The sequence below is a fragment of the Pan paniscus genome, chromosome 18, assembly GCF_029289425.2.
Source record: "Pan paniscus chromosome 18, NHGRI_mPanPan1-v2.0_pri, whole genome shotgun sequence".
Classification (NCBI taxonomy): Eukaryota; Metazoa; Chordata; class Mammalia; order Primates; family Hominidae; genus Pan; species Pan paniscus.
This window is the reverse complement of record NC_073267.2, coordinates 24,602,092-24,624,643: the sequence shown is the minus strand read 5'-3', so window position 1 is coordinate 24,624,643 and position 22,552 is coordinate 24,602,092. Positions and strand designations below refer to the sequence as shown.

At 46.4% G+C, this 22,552-nt stretch overlaps 1 protein-coding gene across 3 annotated transcripts in view; it reads right to left on the bottom strand.

Moving 5' to 3' along the window:
* The window catches only part of SCNN1G (sodium channel epithelial 1 subunit gamma), a 40,611-nt gene that overhangs the window by 3,614 nt on the left and 14,445 nt on the right, over positions 1-22,552 (bottom strand). For 2 of the 3 annotated variants that reach the window (XM_034939861.3, XM_003813715.6), the window contains exons 4-11: positions 20,723-20,913; positions 18,986-19,089; positions 15,822-15,985; positions 3,418-3,516; positions 1,113-1,230; positions 508-586; positions 370-427; positions 101-162 (exon numbers count right to left, since the gene is read on the bottom strand). In XM_034939861.3, coding sequence (XP_034795752.1) covers positions 101-162; positions 370-427; positions 508-586; positions 1,113-1,230; positions 3,418-3,516; positions 15,822-15,985; positions 18,986-19,089; positions 20,723-20,913 — 875 coding nt within the window. The remainder of the gene's footprint in view (positions 1-100; positions 163-369; positions 428-507; positions 587-1,112; positions 1,231-3,417; positions 3,517-15,821; positions 15,986-18,985; positions 19,090-20,722; positions 20,914-22,552) is intronic. The other variant, XM_034939862.3, reaches the window with a different exon arrangement.

Here is a 22,552-nt window from a genome sequence, read left to right as displayed (position 1 = left end):
AAAAAAAAAAAGAGGATTTGGCCATACACATACAGAAGCAAGTGAGAAGGCTGGGGGCTGTGGTGGGCAGAGACAGAGGAACAGGGTAGAGGTAACTTACTTGTTGAGCTTTTTGTTTACTTGCCGGCCTTGGTCCCAAGTGAGAACAGGCAGCAACCACTTCTACAATGGAGAGAGAAAGCGTGGGCCTGAGGGTGCCTGAGAGGCCAGGGCCAGCCTCCCGCCTCAGGCTCCCCAACTTGTCCCCCAGCCTCCACAAGGTAATTCTTTTCCCCCTGGACCATGTCCCAGGCCAGAGGACACAGCAAAAATGTCAGTGGGGCTCCAGGCTGGGGGCTTCAGTGGGGAAGGGTGGGCAGAAGAACTTACCTCCGAAACCACAGATGGCCATTGTGCCAGGCTTGTGGTTAGTGTCCACTCTTTAAAGCTAAGGGAGGAGGGGACAGCATGAGTGTAGGCAGCCCAACCCAACCCAGCCGCCCGTCTCACCCCTTGGGGTCCACATACCTGCAGGCTTCCTTGCACACAGACTGGCAGCCCAGCTCTTCCTGGACAAAGGCTCGATGCAGTTGGTAGTAACAATACACTGAGGGACAAGGGAGAGGGCAGCATGAGCTTTGGAGCCACAGGACCCTTCCTGGCCATCCCCAGGTCACCAAGGACAGCCCCGCAGTCTCATTTTAATGATTTCTCCTCCCACTTTCTACCAACTCTCTGGAAACACATATTGCGTTGTGATGTTGGGAAACAGAAAGCAATGGTGGTTGAGGATGTGTGTTGAAGCTCAGACCACCCTTGGTTTGGATCCAGCTCTGTTCCTTTCTGGCTGTGTGACCTTGGGCAAGCCACTTAGCCTTTCTGGGCCTTGGTTATCTATTCTGTGAAAAGGTAATATCCACCATTCCTACCTCCTGGAGTTGACTAAGGTGGTCAGTTGCAATGTATAATTTAAGCCAGGCTTGACAACAGAAGTAAAACTCTAGTTAATGGCTCTCAACCAATACCTCCCTCATGCAAAAGGCAAGAGGGGTGGAGTCCCAGGAGTGCCTATTGCCAGGACTAGGCTGACCCTGGTCCTGGGGCATGCAAGGCTGGAGCTGGGTCTCACTCACTCCAGTTGGGGTGCTGCTGGTAGTTGCAGTAGTTGGCTGCAGGAGGTAGAGGCTGGCTGTACTGGGCACACCCACATTTCTCCACCATCTTTGTCTGGAAGCATGAATGAAGGCAGATCTGAAAGAGGAGACCCAGGAATGCCATTCATGTCTTTGCTCAGGGATGTCAGGGAGTTTCCTGCACATCCCTCAGCCCAGGGGGTCAGCCTCCCTTAACCTTGGCCAACCACATGAACCTGCCCCTTATGCCAACTGGGCTGGGCATGGTTCCGGAACTGCAAAGGGCCCAACCTGGAAGATGTATTAATAATTTATTTATTATTTTTATTTTTTATGTTTTTTGAGACAGTCTTGCTCTGTTGCCCAGACTGGAGTGCAGTGGCATGATCTCAGCTCACTGCAACCTCTGCCTCCTGGGCTCAAGTGATCCTCCCACCTCAGCCTCCCAAGTAGCTGCGATTACAGATGCACACCACCATGCCCAGCTAAATTTTTTGTATTTTTGGTAGAGACAGGGTTTCACCATGTTGGCCAGGCTGGTCTCAAACTCCTGACCTCAAGTGATCCTCCCACCTTGGCTTTCCAAAATGCTGGGATTATAGGCATGAGCCACACCTGGCCGATGTATTAAGAATTTAGACTAACTGAGATATGGAGATGGGGCTGAGCTGGGGCTGCAGTAGTTGGGTGGTCATTTTCCATCATGTGGGTGCCAACACAAAGATAAGTGGGAAAATTAGAGGAGTTGTCAAGAAACAGAGAGAAATAAACACAGTCCCTGTGTTCCTATTCTCAAGCCCAGCCCCTCCATGTTGGATCTTCATGGATCATAAGCTACCACAATATCCATGGAGCTTATAGCATAAAAGCTAATAGCAGAGTTCCTGAAGGCAGGCTACTCAGGTCAAATCCCATCTTTGCTATTTTTCTGCTGTTTGGCATCATGCAAGTTACTTAACCTCTCAGATGCTTTGCTTTCTTTATAATAATATCAACTTCATGAAGTTGTGAGCATGAAATGAATTGATACATGTAAGGTGTGTGTGTGCATGGTAGCTCTCACTAAATGTCATCCAGAAGTATCTTTCTGATGAGCTCACTTTTTTTATTTTTAAAGACAGGGTCTTGTTCTCTCACCCAGGCTGAAGTACAGTGGTGTGATCATGGCTCACTGCAGCCTTGAACATTTAGGCTCAAGGGATCCTCCCTCCTCAGCCTCCCTTATAGCTGAGATTACAGGTGTGCACCAGTATGCCCAGGTAATTAAAACAAATTTTTTTTTTTTTTAGAGGCAAGGTCTTGCTATGTTGCCCAGGCTGGTCTCAAACTCCTGGGCTCAAGTGATCTTCCTACCTTTGCCTCCCAAAGTGCTGGGATTATAGGCATGAGCTACCATGCCTGGCCCAAAAGTCCTCTTTTACTCAGTGTCTACACCACCTCTCAGCTCAGCTCTTATCTAAGTTGGAAGACTCAGTGCTGAAGGTTTCTGGTCCTTTTGTTCTGCTGGGATGATTTTCATGGACTCTCTGGGGTATCCTGGTAGGAGGTGAACTATAAATTCCCAGAATGTGAGAGGAGGCAGAACAGATCATCTCACTTAAGTGTTGAAAAGTCAGATGTCTACAGGAGACAGTGATGTAAGTGACATACTGGAGGGGTAGTGAAAACTGTGGGAGCCAGAGAACACCTGCTTCATTTATTGGGATAGCTACACCCACTGTTTATCCTGCAGGAAATATGGGCTCAATGTTGCCATATCGTTTCATTTTTTCGAGAGGCTGGAAATCTGGATTTTCTTGTGAAATTCCTTGACTTTCGAACACCATCCAGGCTCTTGAAAAACCAGGTATGCCACCTGGAAGGCGACTGGGAGCTGCAAATTAGCAGCCCCTGATCCAATCCCACCTCCCCTTGTGGTTGCTGAGGGGAACCCAGCTGGCCCAAGGCCATCATCCAGTGAGGGGCACCAGCAGGCCCGGAAGCCATGCTCTTGACCCTTCAGCCAGTGTCTCTCCCAGACTGCTTCTTTCCTGTTCCTCCCTTGCCAAGGCCTACTTAGGAGGTGGGTCTGTCTCAGCTGTACATTGAGTTCCACGGAAACCTCGGTGTATCAATTAAGCTCTGGTTACAGACGAACTGCAGAGGACTGGAACCAGCCGGCATCATTTGTTCTTGAGGTCTCTGGATGAACCCCAGGGATCCTCACCAGAGTTCCTGGTGCAAGCCACACCCCAGCCTAGATATAACTTTGTCTCCTGGGTCCGGGCCATAAACCCAGGGCTGGGTGCCCCCGCCAATCTGTTACCTGGAGCGAGTAGGCAGCGTTGTAGATGTTCCTGATTGGCACGTCACTCCCGTCCTCTGTGCACTGACTGTAGGGCTCACTCAGCTTGAAGGACTCTGTCTGCAATCACAGCAGCACACACTCAGCCCTGTCCTCCCCCAGGACCCAGGCGGGGGCTTTGCAAGGAGCACCAGACAGGGGACTTTGCAAGCAGCCCTTGGGAGCTGAGAAGCTATTTGGTCATTCATTTAATGAAAAGTTAGTGAGAACCTATTAGGTGCCTGGTACTGTGGTAGACACTGAAATCAGCAATGATCAAGATAGATAAGTTCCCTGCTCTCCTGGAATGTAACTTCCAGTGGGGTAAACAAATGGTCAGCAAGCAAATAAATAAACAAGATATTTTGGATAAATCTGGATGGTGTTTAATGAAATGGGGTAGGGAAACTGGAGGAGTTAAGAGGAGATGGGCAGTTTTTCCCACAGAGTGATTAGGGAAGGTATTTCCGAAAAAGGGACCTATTGCCTTAGCATGGAACTGCAAGAAAGAGCTGGTCTTGTCAAGAAGTGGACAGGACGTCGGGAATGGTGACACACACCTGTAGTCACAGCTACTAGGGAGGCTGAGATGGGGGGATCACTTGAGCCCAGGAGGTCAAGGCTGCAGTGAGCCATCGTCGTACCACTGCACTCCAGCCTGGGCAACAGAGTGAGACTCTATCTTTAAAAAAGAGGATGAAGTGGACAGAGTACGACTGGGTAGAGCAAACAGGAAAGGCTTGAAGCGAGATGGGCTGGTATGGCTGAAAATGGCAAAATAGAGAAATTGCTGGAGATAAAGTCAGATGGGGAGGTTGAGGCCAAATCATGCCCAGCTGAGAAATTTGGATTTGATTGTCTGAATGAAATGAATTTGCAGTTGGCAAATCCACTGGGAGGTGGGAGGAGGGATTAGAAAGATGAGCAGGGGCCAGGCTCAGTGGCTCATGCATGTAATCCCAGCATTTTGGGAGACTGAGGAGGGAGGATTCCTTGAGTCCAGGGTTTGAGGCTGCAATGAGCTATGGTTGTGCCACTGCAATCCAGCGTTGGTGACAGAGGAAGACCCTATTTTGAAAACAAAGAGAGAGAGAGAAGGAGGGAAGGGGGGAAGGAGGGAAGGAGGGAAGGAAGGAAGAAAGGAAGGAAGGAAGGAAAAAAGAAAAGAAAGAAGAGAGAGAGAGAGAGAAAGGAAGGAAGGGCGGGAAGGGAAGTGGAGGGGAGGGGAGGGGAAGGGAAGGGAAGGGAAGGGAGAGAAAGGAAGCAGGAGCAGGGACTGTGAGTGCTTGGGATTCTCGCTCAGGTGAAGGACCCATTGCCTTGTTTTCTGGTCCCAGAAGTTGACTTGAAGGATGTTGACTTTCTTAGAAAAAAGCTAAGGAAAGCTCAACAGAGTAGAATGCTACCCTGATCATGAGAGGAGGTAAACAGCATTGTCACTCAAAATTCAAAATCCTTATTCAATAATTTTTTTTGCTTTTTTTTTTTTTGGAGATGAGGGTCTCACTCTGTCACCCAGGGTGGAGTGCAGTGGCACAATCAAGGGTGACTACAGCCTCTACCTCCCGGGCTCAATGGACCTTCCTGCCTCAGCCTCTCCGAGTAGCTGGGACCACAGGCTCCTGCCACTGCACCTGGCTTCAATGATGTTTTATTGTGGATTACTAAATTTTGCTCTAGCTTAATATTTGCCACTGCAAATAAATAATCCAGCCAAGCCAAACAAGCAAAAATGGGGGTGGGAGGATAACATTTTCTAAGGTCAGCAACTCAATGGAAGATAAATAGTGACCAGTTTATCACAACTGTGTGTTTGTGTGCCGTGTGCATCCATGTGCCCATGTATAATCGTTTTTATTTTTTTGGTGGGGGAGATGGGGGTAAAGAGAAAAAAGAATGGCAGATTTGTGGGAGGGAAGAAAATTATTTTCTCTTTGAAGAAAGAATGAAAACGGGTAGAAGGGGAAGGAATTAAGAGGTTTGAGGCAGGTGGAAACTAGCCATCTCAACTGGTATAATCCCTTTCTGTTTGTATTGCATTTCATCTGCTGACCCATTAGTCTCCCTCAATTAGCTGCAAGTACCTCCAGGGCAATTGACGATGCTCATTTAAAACTGTTTAAACAACAGAAGCAAACAAAGGGGAAAGTGGCTGTCTGGCCTCCCCTCTTTCCCAGGGTGCCCGCACTAGCAGATCAGATCTTGCATCTCAGACAGACAGACATGGACTCATACATTTACTTTGCCCTGCAACCCGCCCTTCTCATTAACAAGAGTGAGTGTCTTTCTATGTCAGTACAGAATAAATAGACTTAATAGATGGGTAGCAAATGCATGCAGGGCCTCTAGTGCACACCAGGGTTGGGCTGGGCACAGAGGTGCAAAGATGCCAAGCAGTGGCCTTCCTTGAGGTCACAATTCCTTGCCATCCTCTAAGCTTCTCCAAGCAGCAGGATCCCTGGGCAGAAGCGTTCCTTTGGGCCCCCCGGTCCTGCTGAACTGTTCCCAGAGTCTAGAGTGTCAGCTACAGGCTCTAGCTTCCTGGGGTAGGAAAGCATAATACTCTGGCATCCAGATGAGGGGTCTGTCCACTTAGGCAAGCCGCGTGCAGCCAGCAGGGGTGGCTGGGGCTCCCTCTACCCTGAAAACCAGCCCATGGCCTGCTTCCAGGAAACCGATTATGAGAAACCATTTGGATTTCAACGCTTTCTGAGTACTCAATGGCCCTTCATTCTGCAACGATGCTTATCAAACTCACAGCTCTTGAAAGGCTCAGGTTGTTTTCTGAAGCAACCAGAAGTAGAGCAAATGGAGCAAATTTTCTGTTCATGCCTCGAATGCATGAACTTTGACAGAATGCTCTTCCCTCGGCCCCAGCTTTCAGTTTTCTAGAACTGCTGGCTTGTGGAGGCTAGGAAGACATTTTGACTTCTATCCTGACCCCTAGGGACACACAAAAAAGAGTGTGTATATGTGTGCATATGTGTGAGTTTGTATGTGTATCTATGCATACACTTATGCATGTAAAAGTATGTATGTGTGTGCACACATAGGTATGTGTGGATGTGTGTGAGTGGATGTGGGCATGTATGTGTAGGTATAGGGGTATATGTGTGGGACACGGAGCCCATTTATATCAAACCAGATTCTTTCTGCTTCTTTCTGAAGATCTTGGGGGAAGGAGACAATTGTATAGGAGTCCTTAGCTCACCACCCTCTCTCTCTGAGACAGGGTCTCGATCTGTCACCCAGGCTGGAGTGCAATGGTGCAATCATGGCTCATGGCAGCCTTGACCTCCTGGGCTCAGGTAATCCTCCCACCTCAGCCTCCCAAAGTGCTAGGATTATAGGTATGGGCCGCTGCACCCAGCAAGCTCATTCTTTAAGGTATAAACAGTGCTAAGGGGGAAAGCCCAGATGGCAGCAGAGCCTGAGGGAAAGGGAGGTGACAAGAGGAGGGCCTTTATCAAAGCCCCCACAGCTTCTGGGGTTAAAGAGCCAGCTCCCACCTTCTTGCAACCTTGAGACCTTCCAACCAGTATAATCACTTCTCATCTGTGAGGTGGTCAGTCCAGCCAAGCTATTCCCAGACAAGGTGGCTATCAGACCATTGTTCTCACATTTCAGTGGTAACTCTTGTCCCAGCCAGTAATCCCAAGTCACCTTCTCAGAAAGATTGCCTGTCTTGCCACAGCTTAGAGGTTTGCAAATTCTGTTCTGTCTGCACCCTGTTTTAGGGCCCATCACAGAGGGGTGGGCGGTAAGCAGGCTGGTCTCCCAGGCTCAGCTACATTCATCCTGCATTTCTGTTTCCATTGTGTACATTTCTGGATAAGACTTTATTTGAGTGAGAGATTCTCCCAGTAGTAAAAAGGACTTCCTCCCGCAGCCACTGAGGGCATGGTGGAGGTGTCTACCAGCCCCAGTCAACAGGCTAAAGTGGCAGCTGGGCTCTGGGGGTGGGTGGGGGGCCTTTCTTTCCCTTGGTTTCCATGCTATACCCCTGTTTCTCAGAATGGACTGCTGCTTCTGCCAGGGAGGGGACAGCAGGGATGGCCAGGCTGGGGATGGAACAGGTGGATGGTTTTCTTCTTGAACCTGTGCAGACCTGGGAGGGACTCTTTTTTTTTTTTTTTTTTTCTTGGAGATGGAGCCTCACTCTGTTGCCCAGGCTGGAGTGCAGTGGCATGATCTCAGCTCACTGCAACCTCCACCTCCCGGGTGTAAGCCATTCTCATGCCTTAGCCTCTCAAGTAGCTGGGATTATAGGTGTGTGCCTCCACGCCTGGCTAATTTCTTTGTATTTTTAGTAGAGATGGGGTTTCACCATGTTGGTCAGGCTGGTCTTGAACTCCTGACCTCAGGTGATCTGCCCTCCTTGGCCTCCCAAAGATTACAGGCATGAGCCACTGTGCCCAGCTTGGACTCATTATTGAGGAGGTTTTGTTTGCTTTGGGTCTCTAGGCTGTCTCAGGGCCCCTCCCATGACCCTGTCCTGATGGTCTCCTCTGACCGTGGGCATAAGGGGGTTGAATTCTGGGCCCTTCTAGAAGGCTTTTTCTCAACGGACCGTATTATGGTCAATGGTCATTCACCCCTAAACAACCAGGAGCACCAGGCAGGCTAGCTAAGGGGTCAGGAATGTGGGCTTGGATCCGAACAAGTCTGAAATCAGATTCCCACTGTGCTACCTAGTGGCTATTTGATTTTGATTAAACAATAACAACAATAGACCAGGCGTGATAGCTCACGCTTGTAATCCCAGCACTTTGGGAGGCTGAGGCGGGTGGGTCACTTGAGGTCAGGAGTTCGAGACCAGCCTGTCTAACATGGCGAAACCCCGTCTCTACTAAAAATACAATATTTAGGTAGGTGTGGTGGTGCACGCCTATAATCCCAGCTATCTGAGAGGCTGAGGTGGGAGGATTGCTTGAACCCAGGAGGTCAGAGCCGCAGTAAGCTCCCACTTTGGCCTCCCAAAGCACTAGGATTATAGGCGTGAGCCACTGTACCCGGTGAAAAAAATTCTGATGGTTTAGAATATTACATGAAATAATAAAATAACTGGAGGCAAACTCAATTTAGTATCTGGTCTCAAAGAGGAAGAACTCTCATTAACATAATGATTAAAGAAGAAAACAAAGACTTTGACTATGTAAACATTCACTATTTTGCATGTGAAAAGGTACCCTAAAGAAAACCACAAACTGGGAAAGATGTTTGCAACACATACAGCAAATAATCATTATCCTTTATGTATGTATAATTATCAATAGTATCTTTTATATATAATGTACTAGTAGTGTATAATATAAATATATATTATATATGTATATATATATAAAATTCATAAAGGAGAGAGGTGTCAAAAAAGACAATAGAAACCTTCCCTAACCCCTCTTTTTCCTTTTTCACTCAAAGTTATTTTTCCTTCTCTTCACCTCTTTTCTTAAAAAATATATAGTAATAGTCTCTCTCTCTCTCTCTCTCTATATATATATATATGTATATATTTGTGATGGAGTATCACTCTGCCACCCAGCCTGCAGTGCAGTGGCATGGCCACAGCTCATTGCAATCTCTGCCTCTTGGGTTCAAGTGATCCTCCCGCATCAGCCTCCCAAGTAGCTGGGACTACAGGTGTGTGCAACCACGGCTGGCTAATTTTTATATTTTTTGTAGAGATGGGGTGTCACCATATTGCCCAGGCTGGTCTCAAATCTCCTAGGTGCAAGTGATCCACTGGCCTCAACTTCCCAAAGTGCTGGAATTACAGGTGTAAGTCACTGCCCTCAGCCAAGCCAATATATTTTAAGCACTGACTATATGCCAAACACATTTCCAAGCGTTTCACATGCACCAACTCATTAAATTCTCACCAGCCATGAAGTAACATCATTATTATCATCCCTATTTTACAGATGAGATCACTGAGGCAGAGATTATACAACCAATGTGCAAAACTGGGGTGGGTTTGAATCTCAGCCATCAGAGCTCTCTCTTTTTTTTTTTTTTTTTTTTGAGACGGAGTTTCACTCTGTCACCCAGGCTGGAGTGCAGTGGCATGATCTCGGCTCACTGCAAGCTCCGCCTCCCGGGTTCATGCCACTCTCCTGCCTCAGCCTCCCGAGTAGCTGGGACTACAGGCGCCTGCCACCACACCTGGCTAATTTTTTGTATTTTTAGTAGAGACAGGGTTTCACTGTGTTAGCCAGGATGGTCTCAATCTCCTGACCTCGTGATCTGCCCGCCTCGGCCTCCCAAAGTGCTGGGATTACAGGTGTGAGCCACCGTGCCCAACCCATCAGAGCGCTTAATCCCTGTTTGGCATAGACTGAACTTGTGAAATGAAGTCTGGCTATGTGCTTTAGAATCAAAAGGTACAACAGGATTTGTAATGACATGGAGTCTCCCCATTCTCCAGGGCCTGGTCCCCAACCCCACTGGGTGAGTGGTCCACCCACGTCCACTTCCTCATTTTCCATTCACCATTCGACCCACTGCACTTCGGTTTCTGTTCCACTCCTTCCACTGAAAACAACTCTGGCATAGAACACTGGTGACCTCTTGGCTGCCAAAACCAGAGAATACTTTTGCCTTCTACCTTGCCTGACCTCTCGACTGTACTTGCTTCTTTTGGTCACACCTTCTGTAAAATTCTCTTCCTTGATTTATCTGATGCCAACTCTTTCTGGCTTCTGTTCCTACTTATCTGCCTCTCTTTCTCCTTTTACTTTCTGCTCAGCCCTTAAACATTTGCATGTTTAGGGTTCTGTCTCAGGTCTTGGGTGATGGCATTTATTTCCATGTCTACAATTACCCCCCAAGGTTTTCTCCTGAGCTCCAGGTCCATAGCATCTAATGAATGCTTTCTTTTCACCTTGACTTCTCAAAGGCATAACAAATTGGGTCTGTCCCAAATCGAAGTGGTCATCTTCTCCCAAAAACATACCCTGCCCTTGGATTCTCTAATTCTGAGCCTGGCATTCCTCCATCTCCCTGCCCAAGCCAGGACCTAAATATCAATCTAACTTCCCCTGGCCCTTCTTGCTAACATTGGCTGTCAAGTCCTGTTGCTTCTGTGCTATAATATCCCTGAAATCTATTTCCTCTGCTCATCTCCACAGCCATTGCCTCAGCTGAGGTCCACATCATTTCTCTCTAGAATTACTACAAATGTGCTGTCTCCAGTGTACTGATTGTACTTCCACTAAAATGATTTTTTGAAAAGTTTCTCTACACAGCTTAAATAAACTCCTTTTTGTGACTCCTCTGTAATTGCTACATTCTTTGTCTGGACTGGCTCTTCTTGACTATTTGCCTGCACTTGTCCTTCTAAATCCATTATTTAGAAAGCCTTCTCCAGTAGCTTCTGTCTGGGCATCCATCCATCCATGCACCTACCCACGCACCCACTCACCTATCTATCCATTCAGCCAGCCAGCCAGCCATCCACCTACCCATCTACCCACTCACCTCTCCATCCATCCGTCCATCCATCCATCCATCCATCCACCCGCCCACCCACCTATCCATCTACCCACCCACCCATCCATCTGTCATCTATCAATATTTACTGAGGATCTGTTATGTTCTAAGAAGTAAGCTTTGGAACCAGGCAGAAAAGGTCTGTTTCCACAGAGATGGAAACTGTATTGCAAAGTTGTGCTTACTTTTGTCTTTGGTCAGTTGTGGTGGCTCACATCTATAATCCCAGCACTTTGGGAGCCAAGATGGGAGGACTGTTTGAGGCCAGGGGTTTGAGACCAGTCTGAGCAACATAGCGAGACCCCCATCTCTACAAAAATGTAAAAATTAGCCAGATATGGTGGCATGTGCCTATGGTCCCAGCTACTTGGAAGGCTGAGGCAGGAGAATCCCATGACCCCAGGTGGTTGAGGTTGCTGTGATCTGCGAGCTGTCATCACACCACTGCACTCCAGCTGGATGACAGAGCAAGACCTTGTCTTTAAAAAAGCAAACAAACTTTTGTCTTCCCCTCTGAAAGTTAGGAACTTTGAAGGTAGGAGCTCTGTTGGGTTCACCTTTTAATATTCAGTACTTTGGACACATAATCTCTCAGTGAATAAAGGAAGTTTTGTTTACCAACTGCCTGGCCAGCCTGACTGAGCCTACCAGCTTCACACACCTATTAATCAATCAATGCATAAATAAAATCAGAAAAGAAGAAAGGAAGGAAGTCTAGTTTGGTTGGAGTTTTTCTTAGTGACACTCTGCTGACCTCTTCATAAACCCTGTTTTTTTTGTTGTTGTTGTTCTAAATGCTCATAAATCAGACCTAGAGCTGACTGACCCTGCTCTGTGGCTTTGATTTTCTACATCTTAAATTAGGTGTAGCAGAAAACTCACTCATGTCTTTGTTTACCCACCACTGGTAAAGAGAACATTTGCTTAACAATGTGGTGGGTATTTCCAAGCTCAGAGCAAGAAAACAAGAGAGCAGAATTCCTTAGTTCTTATACTTTTGCAAGCTCTAGTAACTTACACCAGTTTGAAAAGGGGGAAGAGGGCGAAAGGATAAGGGAAGGATGCGCTGCAAATCCTGGATCCTACTTCAGGGTGCAGATAAAAGTGTGTGGGACATGTCTGACCAAAATGCTCACCATTGTGCTCTGAGGTTTTGCCATCTGCCAGTGAACAAAAGAATGAGTTGCCCAGCTGCTTAAGTGGCTATCTCTTAAAAAAGTCTTTTCAAGTCACAGTTTGAGCAGATTGGGGGTTCGAGATAGTTTTTCCTTTTTCATTCACACAGCTCAAGCTGATACACATTACTTCCCTCCCATGCTGGAACAAAGCCCCTAAGTAACATGCCTCCTGAGAGCATCTGGGGGCCCAGAAAGACCATTTTGATGGTTTCCCTTGTCCAGTGTTGTCCTTTTCATGGGGCACCATGAGGCAGTGAAGCCCCAGATTTCATCTGTCATACTTCCATTCCGGTTCATCATCTCGCTGTCTCAGCTTAAATAGCACCTCCTCAGGAAAGCCTTCCTTGAACCTCATCTTCCCCATTGAAAATGAGCCCCAGGTCAGTCGTGTCATAATATGCACTCATATGGTCTTACATTTCTTCTTCATAGCACTTATGGCAATTATAATGAATCATTTGTATTATTTCTGGTTTATTACTCAATCCTCTCTGCTGGACTCTAGACTCTCTCAGGACAGGGACGGTATCCTCCACACTGAGGTGCCCCATGTCTAGCACATAGAAGGTGCTCAGAAAATGTCAATTGAATGGATAAACGACAGATGGATATCCAAGCCCTAATTGCCCACCATCTTTTTATCTAACCCAATGCAAAGCTATAGCTAGAACTTTGTGTCATTCTAGCTTCACTTTTACTTGGGAAGACACAATTAGCTTTTCCTCTAATTTTGCATTGCTCAAGCTTCTAAAGCCAAGGCTCTCAGGAGTTCAAGGCTCCAGTGAGCTATGATTGTGTCACTGCACTCCAGCCTGGGTGACAGAGCAAGACCCTGACTCTAAAAATTTTTTAAATTTAAACATTAAAAAAAGGTCAAGCCAAGACTCCCAAGTGTGCTGCCTCTTAGAATAACCACTACAACTTGGTAAAAATATAGATCCTTGGGCTCATCTTCTAGAGATTCTGATTCAGTGGCTTTGAGTCTGATAATCAACCAGGTTTGGAAACCACTTCTCTGGAGGATATGTTTGTGAAGGATAAAAGCTAGGAAGTTTAATTGGGGATATTAAGGTTGGATTTAAATAAAGGCATGAACAAATGTATAGTCCACAAGGAGATTTTGTTTCTTTCTCCCCACCCCCAAACAGGTAAAGAAAAACGTCATTATGGGCCAGGCGCTGTGGCTCACGCCTGTAATCCCAGCACTTCGGGAGGCTGAGGCGGGCGGATCACAAGGTCAGGAGATCCAGACCATCCTGGCTAACACAGTGAAACCCTGTCTCTACTAAAAATACAAAAAATCAGCCAGGCGTGGTGGCGGGCGCCTGTAGTCTCAGCTACTCGGGAGGCTGAGGCAGGAGAGTGGCATGAACCTGGGATGTGGAGCTTGCAGTAAGCCAAGATCATGCCACTGCACTCTAGCCTGGGTGACAGAGTGAGACTCTGTCTCAAAAAAAAAGAAAAGAAAAGAAAAGAAAAGAAAAACATCATTATGAAAGAATGCAAATTAAAATGATAACAGATACCATTTTTCTCTTGACAGATTAGCAAAGATTAAACATTAATACATTATGTTGGTTAGAGTGTGGGGAAATAGCTACTCTCATATTGCTGGTGTGGTTCTCAATTGCTATATCCTCACTGGGGGACAATCTGGCAAACACATGTCCTGTTTGACAAACTTCTAGGAAGTAACTGGGCAAATACACGTCACATTGCACCATTGCTTTTAGTTGTGCCTGAAATGACCTAATGTCTATCAATGGGGGGTTGCATCAATAACTTATTCACGCAATGGAAGACTATGAATCTTTTAAAAGAATGATGCAGATCTATATGTTTTGATATGGAACCATTTCCCAGCTATAGCATTAAGTGAGAAATGTTTTGTATTTGCATAAAAGGAGAAATGCTTATACCTATATGCACTTGCTTGAATGACTAGAATATCCCTGCCAAGACACAGTAGCAACAGTGGTGGTCCCTCTGGAGAGGAAGGAGAGGTCTGGATGTCAGGAGTGGAAGAGAGATACACTCTGCTTGGTACACTCCTTGGTATGGTTGGTGTGGACACTCTCTTTAAATAAGTTCTTAAAAAAAAAAAAAATAGAAGCAGGGTCTCACTATGTTGCCCAAGCTGGGTCTTGAACTCCTGGGCTCAAGCACTCCTCCCCACTCAGCCTCCTGCAAAGCTGGGACTACAGGTGTGTCCCAGCATGCCTGGCTAATTTTATATTTTTTGTAGAGATGGGGTCTTGCTATGTTGCCCAGGCTGGTCTTGAACTCCTGAGCTCAAGTGATCGTCCCACTTCAGCCTCCTGAGTGGCTGGGACTACAAGTCCATGCACTGCACCTAACTCCTTTAAATCAGTTTTTGTTTGTTTGTTTGTTTGTTTTTGAGACAGAGTCTTACTCTGTCACCGAGACTGGAGTGCAATGGTACAATCATGGCTCACTGAAGCCTCGACCTCCCTGAGGTCAGGTGATCCTCCTACCTCAGCCTCCTGAGTAGCTGGGACTACAGGCCTGTGCCACCATGCCTGGTGATTTTTTGTATTTCATTTTTGGTAGAGATGGGGTTTTGCTATGTTGCCCAGGCTGGTCTCAAACTTCTGGGCTCAAGTGATCCACCCGCCTTGGCCTCCCAAAGTGCTGGGATTATAGGCATGAGCCACTGTGCCCGGTCTAAATAAGTTCTTAACAGTCATTCTATGAAAGAGAGAAAGGGAGAGGCAGATAGATGCTGGAATAAAAAGACCCCAGGCCTGCAAACAAGAAAACTCCATAAGCAGTGGAGTGACCAAGGCCATCAGAGTCCACTCTTCATCTTGCCATTCAGCTCCCATTGGGCAAGGCTGACTCGGGGATTGGAGTCTGCAGCTTACTTGTGCTTCTGTTGATAGGTTTGCGTGTTCTCAGTGCCCGATGAGGTCCACAAAGGTCAAATTTGGAGGGAGAAGGGGTTCTTGGTAAATGAGGTAAAATTGACAGAAGTGTAATGGGCTAAATAGACTTTGGATAGCTGAGTGACTTTCCACTAGGCTTTAATACAGTTATTGACATGCCTCATAGGCCTCTAAGCAGCCCAGAAAGATAGATGGTAATCTTATCTGTTTGTGTTACTGACAAATATATAGTTAGTGTCCTAATGCCTTGCTTCCAGCATAGATTCCATAAATGCTGGTGTCTTGAAATTCTTTCCCCAAATGGCACCCTGTCCTATTAATCCATACAAATACAACCTTTTTTTTTTTTTTTTTTTTTTTTTTGAGATGGAGTCTTGCTCTGTTGCTCGGCTGGAGTGCAGTGGCGTGATCTCGGCTCACTGCAACCTCCTCCTCCTGGGTTCAAGCTATTCTCTTGCCTCAGCCTCTCTAGTAACTGGGATTACAGGCACACACTACCATACCCAGCTAATTTTTTGTATTTTTAGTAGAGACAGGTTTCACCAAGTTGGCTAGGCTGGTCTCAAACTCTTGATCTCACCTCGGTCTCCTGAAGTGCTAGGATTACAGGTGTGAGCCACTGCAGCCGGCCAGAAGATACAAACACAACCTTTAATGTAACTCCTGAAATGAATGGGATAGCCATGGGAAAATCTGGGACCATGTTCCCTTTTGAAACAAACACCCTTTTCCATAAGCTGCACCCCATTGGTTATCCTTGAAAAAAAAAAGATCTGTTCTCTCCAAGCCTATGGAAATTAGAATATTCTCTTACCAGGTGCATTCCTATAGAGGTGACCATTGCTGTCTCAATCTCTGTTCCCACATCTTCGACGAAGGGATACTCATCCTGCCGATGGATGATCACCTTAGCTCCAGTGGAGGACACGAGGAATGGGTTGTATTCCTCTTCGTTTATGTACAAAATGACTTGCAGCCCTGGGAGGATAAGACGACCTGCTGTGATCCAAGGCTAGGAAAACATTTCCTGGGGGTAAACCACCTCTCCCACTGCTTCAGGAGCTTCAAACCCAAGACCAGGTATTTCTAGCAAGTGATAGGTGGACGAAGGCTAGACTGGAAGCTCCGTGAGATTGGAATGCATGCCTGACTTGCTCTCTGCTGTGCCCCCACAGCTTAGCCCAAAACAGGGGTTCAAACACAGTATCACTGTCACAGTTCTTGCCAAGCATACGTTTTTGCCAAGTGTAAGGAAATTGCCACTCTGCCTGAGACATGAATCTCCATGTGGTCCTTTGAGATGGGGAGCTCGGAACATTCAAAAGAACATGCATTGCTCCGGCTGCTTAACCCCTCAGGGTGGGCACTCAGAGAAGAGATGAATCACTAATGGTGTTTCTGATCACTGGCCCAACTTCTCCTCCCACTCCTGCTCTTGCCCCCTGCAGTCTATGCTGACACAGCACCAGAGTAAACACAGTATCAGTGCACATGGGAACTAAGAGTGAAAAGTTGCAGAGTCCTGGCTCTGCTATGGATGGGCTGTGACCTCCAGCAATTCACTTCCCCTCTCTGGGCTTATTTACAAATTGTTTGCAATTGTTTACAAATCATTTGCAATTGTTTACCAATTGCCCTTGTTTACAAATTGAATGTCAGTATAACTCTCAAAATTCTCTTCTTTCCATCCGTAGAGACCCTGCTCATTCATGTATGGGCTGAGGTCCTTTGAAAATTGGACCTCAGGCCAGGTCACTCCCTGAAACCTGAAACTCTTCAGTGGCATCTCACTGGATATATGGGAATGCCACAGAATAAACCTGGCTGCATCTATCAAGGTGATGATGATACAGCCCCTGCCTACTTCTCCCTCCTCATCTCCTCCCACTGTGTCCCCACCTCAATAAGCTCCAAGCACATTGGTCTTATTTCTGTTTCTAGAACACATCTGATTCACATCCTTCCCAGGGCCTTTGCCCTTGCTAGTCCCTGGAATGTTCTTGTGTAGACCTTAACATGAATCTTTTGCTCCTTAAATAGCCCTCCTCTTAGAGATCTTTCTGGGCCTTCTTATCCAAACTAACCCCCTCATCCCGACCCCAGCCACTCTGTCTTCCTACTCTGCCTCTTTCTTCCCTGAATAGCAGTCTTTAGGATTTGTAACTAGATCATGTCTGTGTAGTTGTGTACTCATTTTTCATCTCTCTCTCCCCACGAAAATGTAAGTTTCCTAACAGCAGAGAAGACATCTATCTTTTCACTGCTGTGTCCCTGGTGTGTAGAAGATGGCCTGGCAAACAGGAGAAACTCCATGCTTGGTAAGTGGATGAGTGAATCAGCAGGGTCTATATGGATGGAAAGAAGAGAATTTTGAGAGTTATTCTGACATTCAATTTGTAAACAAGGGCAATTTGTAAACAATTGCAAAGAATTGGTAAACAATTGCCAAGAATTGGTAAACAATTGCAAACGATTTGTAAACAATTGCAAACAATGTGTAAACAATTGCAAACAATTTGTAAATAAGTTGTAAACAATTACAAACAAAGCCCAGAGAGGGGAAGTGAATTGCTTGAGGTCACACAGCCCCTCCATAGCAGAGCCAGTACTCTGCAACTTTTCACTTTCAGTTTCCAGATTACTCCTTCCCCATGAAGTATGTGCACTGAATTATGATTTCTTGCAGACTTAGTAAGAGCACAGACTACACAGGGACAAAGGCCAGGATTCCAAGTGTGGATTTCCTTTATGACAGGCCCTTCCTTGTCCTGGTGGGAGTATATCTACATATCACATCATTTTCAATTTGCATGGGACCTTTCAAGAATTCCTTTTGGGCATAAGCCAGGCCAATCTGTTCAGTTCCTACCTTCCCTACAAATGTAATCATAGTGGAATAGTAGTGCTGGAAATTGCAGTGGTATTATTTTGAGGGTAGTAGCAGCAGCAGCAATGGTGGTAGACTGGTAGCAATGCTAGTAACGGTAATAATAACAGTAATAACAATAGCAACTAGCACTTATTGTGTGCTTGGTATGTGTTATGGCTGAATTGTTTTCTGCCTCAAATTCATATGTTGAAGCCCTAACCCCCAAAGGGATATTATTTTGAGATAGGACTTTAATTAAAGTGAAAGGAAGTCACAAGCAGGGGGCTCTCATTTGATAGGATTGATGTCCTGATCAGAAGAGGAAGAGACATCACAGGCCTCTCTCTGTTGACACACCACAGAGGAAAGGCCATCTGAGGACATGGAGAGAAGACAGCCAGCCTTCTGCAACCCAAAGAGAGAAGCCTCACCAGAACCGAGTCTGCCTGTGCCTTGATCTTAGACTTTCTAGTCTCCAAAACTGTGATAAATAAATGTCTACTGTCCAAGGCACCCAGTCTCTGGTATTTTGTTATGGCGGTCCAAGCAGACTAACAGAGTGCAGAGCAGGTCTTATTCTAAGTCTGTATCTTAAGTCCTGTCAGTAATCTCACATGGGAGATACTATTATTAGTCCCGCTTTATAGACGAAGCGCAGTAACTTGCCCAAGGTCACACAGTGAGTGGCCAAGCTGGGTTTTGGCTCCGTCCAGAATCTGTCACCTGAACTAAGATAAATGTGCGTCTACTTCCCTAATCTGTTCAGCATATCTGGGCTCAACTCCCTTTGGAAACCACCTGTCCTGCATTACTCACCCTAGCTATGAGTTTAAACCAGAGTAGTTCCCTAGCAGAAGGAACCCCAGTGATGTCCCTGTCGCTCTCTCAAAGATGGAAGAAAAGTCAAAAAGGAAAACAAACACTAACTTGGAAGGAAGGAACCAGCATGAACACTGATGGAAACACTGATAGAAAAAGGGGCATCCCTGGTTTCTGGCCAAGTGGGAGAGATCCTGCTTTTCCGGAGGGCTCCCGCATCCCCACTGTCCTGCTGCCCCCATGTCCACTATTGGAGGGCCTCAAGATCTCCTTGGCACAGGTTTCCTTACCATATTCGCTGCCCCCCATGGAGGTGCTGAGAATGGTCTCATTTTCTCTGTTGTTGAAAGTATAGCAATTCCCATGCATCGGGTGGTGGAAAAGCGTGAAATTCCTATGGAGGAAGAAAATGGGTCAGAAAGGGATCTCCCCCATGCATCTTAGCTGAAGTTGGGCAGGGCAGTGCTAATGGAGCCAACTCTCTTTGGGGAGAATGTGTGAGAGACGTGACTCATTTTCCCCATCTTGCTCCTGATCAAATGACAAACAAGGCCCCTCATCCTGGTTGACACACATGGACATAGAACTAGACTCTGTGCCTTCTGTTTTCTCTCGGAATCCTCTCACCTTCATCTCTATCCTGACTTGACATTCCTTGTGCCATGTCTGTCCCCAAATTCCTCCACTTTTGAATTTCTCAGCCAACACTTGACATTTTCCATTAAAATTCTCAGTCCTAGAAAATAATCCCCAAGGAAAGAATCACATCATCTGTGCCCTTACATGACTTTGGAACCCAACTCTTAGGGAGACACGATTCCAATTATTTACTTTTCACAAGAACCAATCTGTCTGCTAACATATACAGATAAGTGAAAGAGGCTTAGCGTTTTATTGTATTGTATTGTATTGTATTTTTATTTCTGAGATAGGGTCTTGCTCTTTTGCCCAGGCCGAAGTGCAGTGGCGCAATTATGGCTCACTGCAGCCTCAACCTCCCAGACTCAAGTGATCTTCCCACCTCAGCCTCCTGAATAGCTGGGACTACAGGTGTGTGCCATTATGCCCAGATAAGTTTTTGAATTTTTTTTGTAGAAAGGAGGTTTTGCCACATTGCCCAGGCTGGTCTCAAACTCCTGAGTTCAAGCAATCATCTTCCTCAGCCTCCCAAAGTGCTGGCATTACAAGCGTGAGCCACTGTGCCCAGCCCAGGAACACTTTAGAATGTCTCACCCACTGCTCAGTCACTTTAAGGGATCTGAGTGTTATCACAAAGGTGAAAGGTTTGAAATCTCACATATTTGAACATGGGCCTTTCTCCTCCCATTCCTCCCTCCATCTCTTCCTTCCTTCCTTAGAACGATGGTTCTTAGTCATCAGTATGCATGATCGTAATATACAAGGTTAGGTTATATGCACACCATATGACAAAAACAGCAATTACTTTTGTGCCAATCTAATACCTTGTGGGTTGGGTTTTTTTTTTTTTTTTTTTTTTTTGAGACAAGAGTCTCACTCTGCAGCCCAGGCTTGAGTGCAGTAGTGCAATCTTGGCTTATTGCAACCTCCGCCTCCCGGGTTCAAGCAATTCTTCTGCCTCAGTCTCCTGAATAGCTGGGACTACAGGCATGCACCACCACGCCTGGCTAAGTTTTGTATTTTTAGTAGAGACAAGGTCTCGCTATGTTGGCCAGGCTGGTCTTGAACTCCTAGCCTCAAGTGATCCACTCACCCCAGCCTCCCAAAGTGCTGGGATTTAGAGGCGTGAACCACCACGCCTGGCCAACTACCTTGTTTTTAATGAGTAGTTTAATGAGTTTAAGGATATTTTGATTTTATGTCATGTACACCTCACTCACTGACTCTAGAACACAGCTCCCATGTAAGCAGTTTCCAAAAGGCAGCATCAGTGAGAAGACCACCTTTTGCTCCCAAGACCTATCATCAAGGCTGTAGGTTCCTGCAAGGGGCCTGGTACTCAGAGCTGCCAGTCCTTAGAGGCTGAGAGAGCAGCATTCTCTCCTGACCTGGCATCACAGGACACTCCATCAAAGAAGCAGGTCACCAGCAGCTCCTCAGCAGAATAGCTCATGTTGATTTTCTTCTCCAGAGGCACCTGTGCCATGATGTTCATGTAGTGTAGCTTATACCACTCCTGAATGGCATTGATTCCCGAGCTGAAGGTGTAGGTGGCACAGTCGGAGGTGTCATTTGAGCACTGTGAATAAGAGGAGATGCGAGGCTGAAGCCATCGGTCCTATCGCTACTCTTCAGAAGGACCGTAAGAATGAGTGACTGAGACTCCAGGCCAGATACTCAGGGGAACAGGTTGGATATCTGGGGCAAGGATGGGTTTCCTCTCACTTCTAGGGATTGGGAGTGATCATCCTCAAGCCTCAAGGACCAAAAAGGGGCTGAGTGAGAAAGGACACAGAGTCCTACTCCTGCAACTCTGCACTACTTGCCCACCAAGGAAGAAGCAAAACCAGCTTCTTCAGGGTCCCTAAGCACCTAGGTTTCATCCAATTGATGCTACTACGTTCCTAACAACCTTTCCCATTTCCTATCATATCAACAGTCAAGACATCTGGATTCCAGCCCAGACTCTGCAGGAGGAGGAGAGACTACTTCTCTGCAGGATCTCAGGCAAGGTATTCTGTGCCCATTATCTCACCCACAAAATGTTGACTGAAACACCATCCTTCCCAACCATGTGTGGTAGCTGGGAGGACCCATGTTTGAAATATACAATGAGAACTTTATAGAGAAGTCGTTATACATTCCAAATGTTCTCATCACACAAAGCTTGGAAACTTTTCTAAATGGACAGATGTCAACTGATTTTGGCTGGTTGCAGTGGCTCATGCCTGTAATCCTAATGCTTTGGAAGGTTGTAGTGGGAAGACTGATTGAGGCCAGGAATTCGAGACCAGCCTGGGCAACACGGCTAAACCCCATCTCCACAAAAAATAGAAAAATTATCCAGGTGTGGTGATGCATTCTTGTAGTCCAAGCTACTTGGGAGGCTGAGGTGGGAAAATTGTTTGAGCCCAGGAGTTCTAGGCTGCAGTGAGCTATGATTGCACCACTCCCACCTGGGTGACAGAGTGAAATCTTGTTTCTAAAACAAACCAACAAACATATATATAAAGAGTTGATTTTGGTATCAAGAAGAGCCTTGCAGATATCCCATGAAAGGACCCAAGAAGACTTTGAAATCTCAATGATTTAGAAGAAGGTCCATTTTTCAGGATTTGGGACTATAGCTACAAGGTCACACAATTGGCAATCAAGCCTATAAGGTATGGACATAGCCCCTGTCCTCCAGAGGTGGCTGGGGCATGGAGAGGGAGAGTGGTGATAGAGTTTGCCCAGGAAGGTACTAGAATTCATTTTCAGTGAATGGCATTTCTCAAGAGCCCCTCAGGCCGGGTGCGGTGGCTCACGCCTGTAATCTCAGCAATTTGGGAGGCCGAGGTAGGGGGACCACCTGAGGTCAAGAGTTCGAGACCAGCCTGACCAACATGGTGAAACCCAGTCTTTACTAAAAATACAAAAACTTAGCCAAGCATGGTGGTGCATGCCTGTAATCCCAGCTACTCAGGAGGCTGAGGCAGGAGAATCACTTGAACCCGGGAGGTAGAAGTTGCAGTGAGCCAAGATCACACCACTGCACTCCAGCCTGGGTGACAGAATGAGACTCTGTCTCAAAAAAAAAAAAAAAAAAAAAAAAAAAAAAAAAAAAAAAATCCCCTCAAATGGGACCAAAAGGGAAAATGAAGTCAGGCCAAGCACCTCATGAAGGCAAGTACTGCACGAATATTGATGTTTCTGCTGTTTGTTGTCCGTCTTTTTCT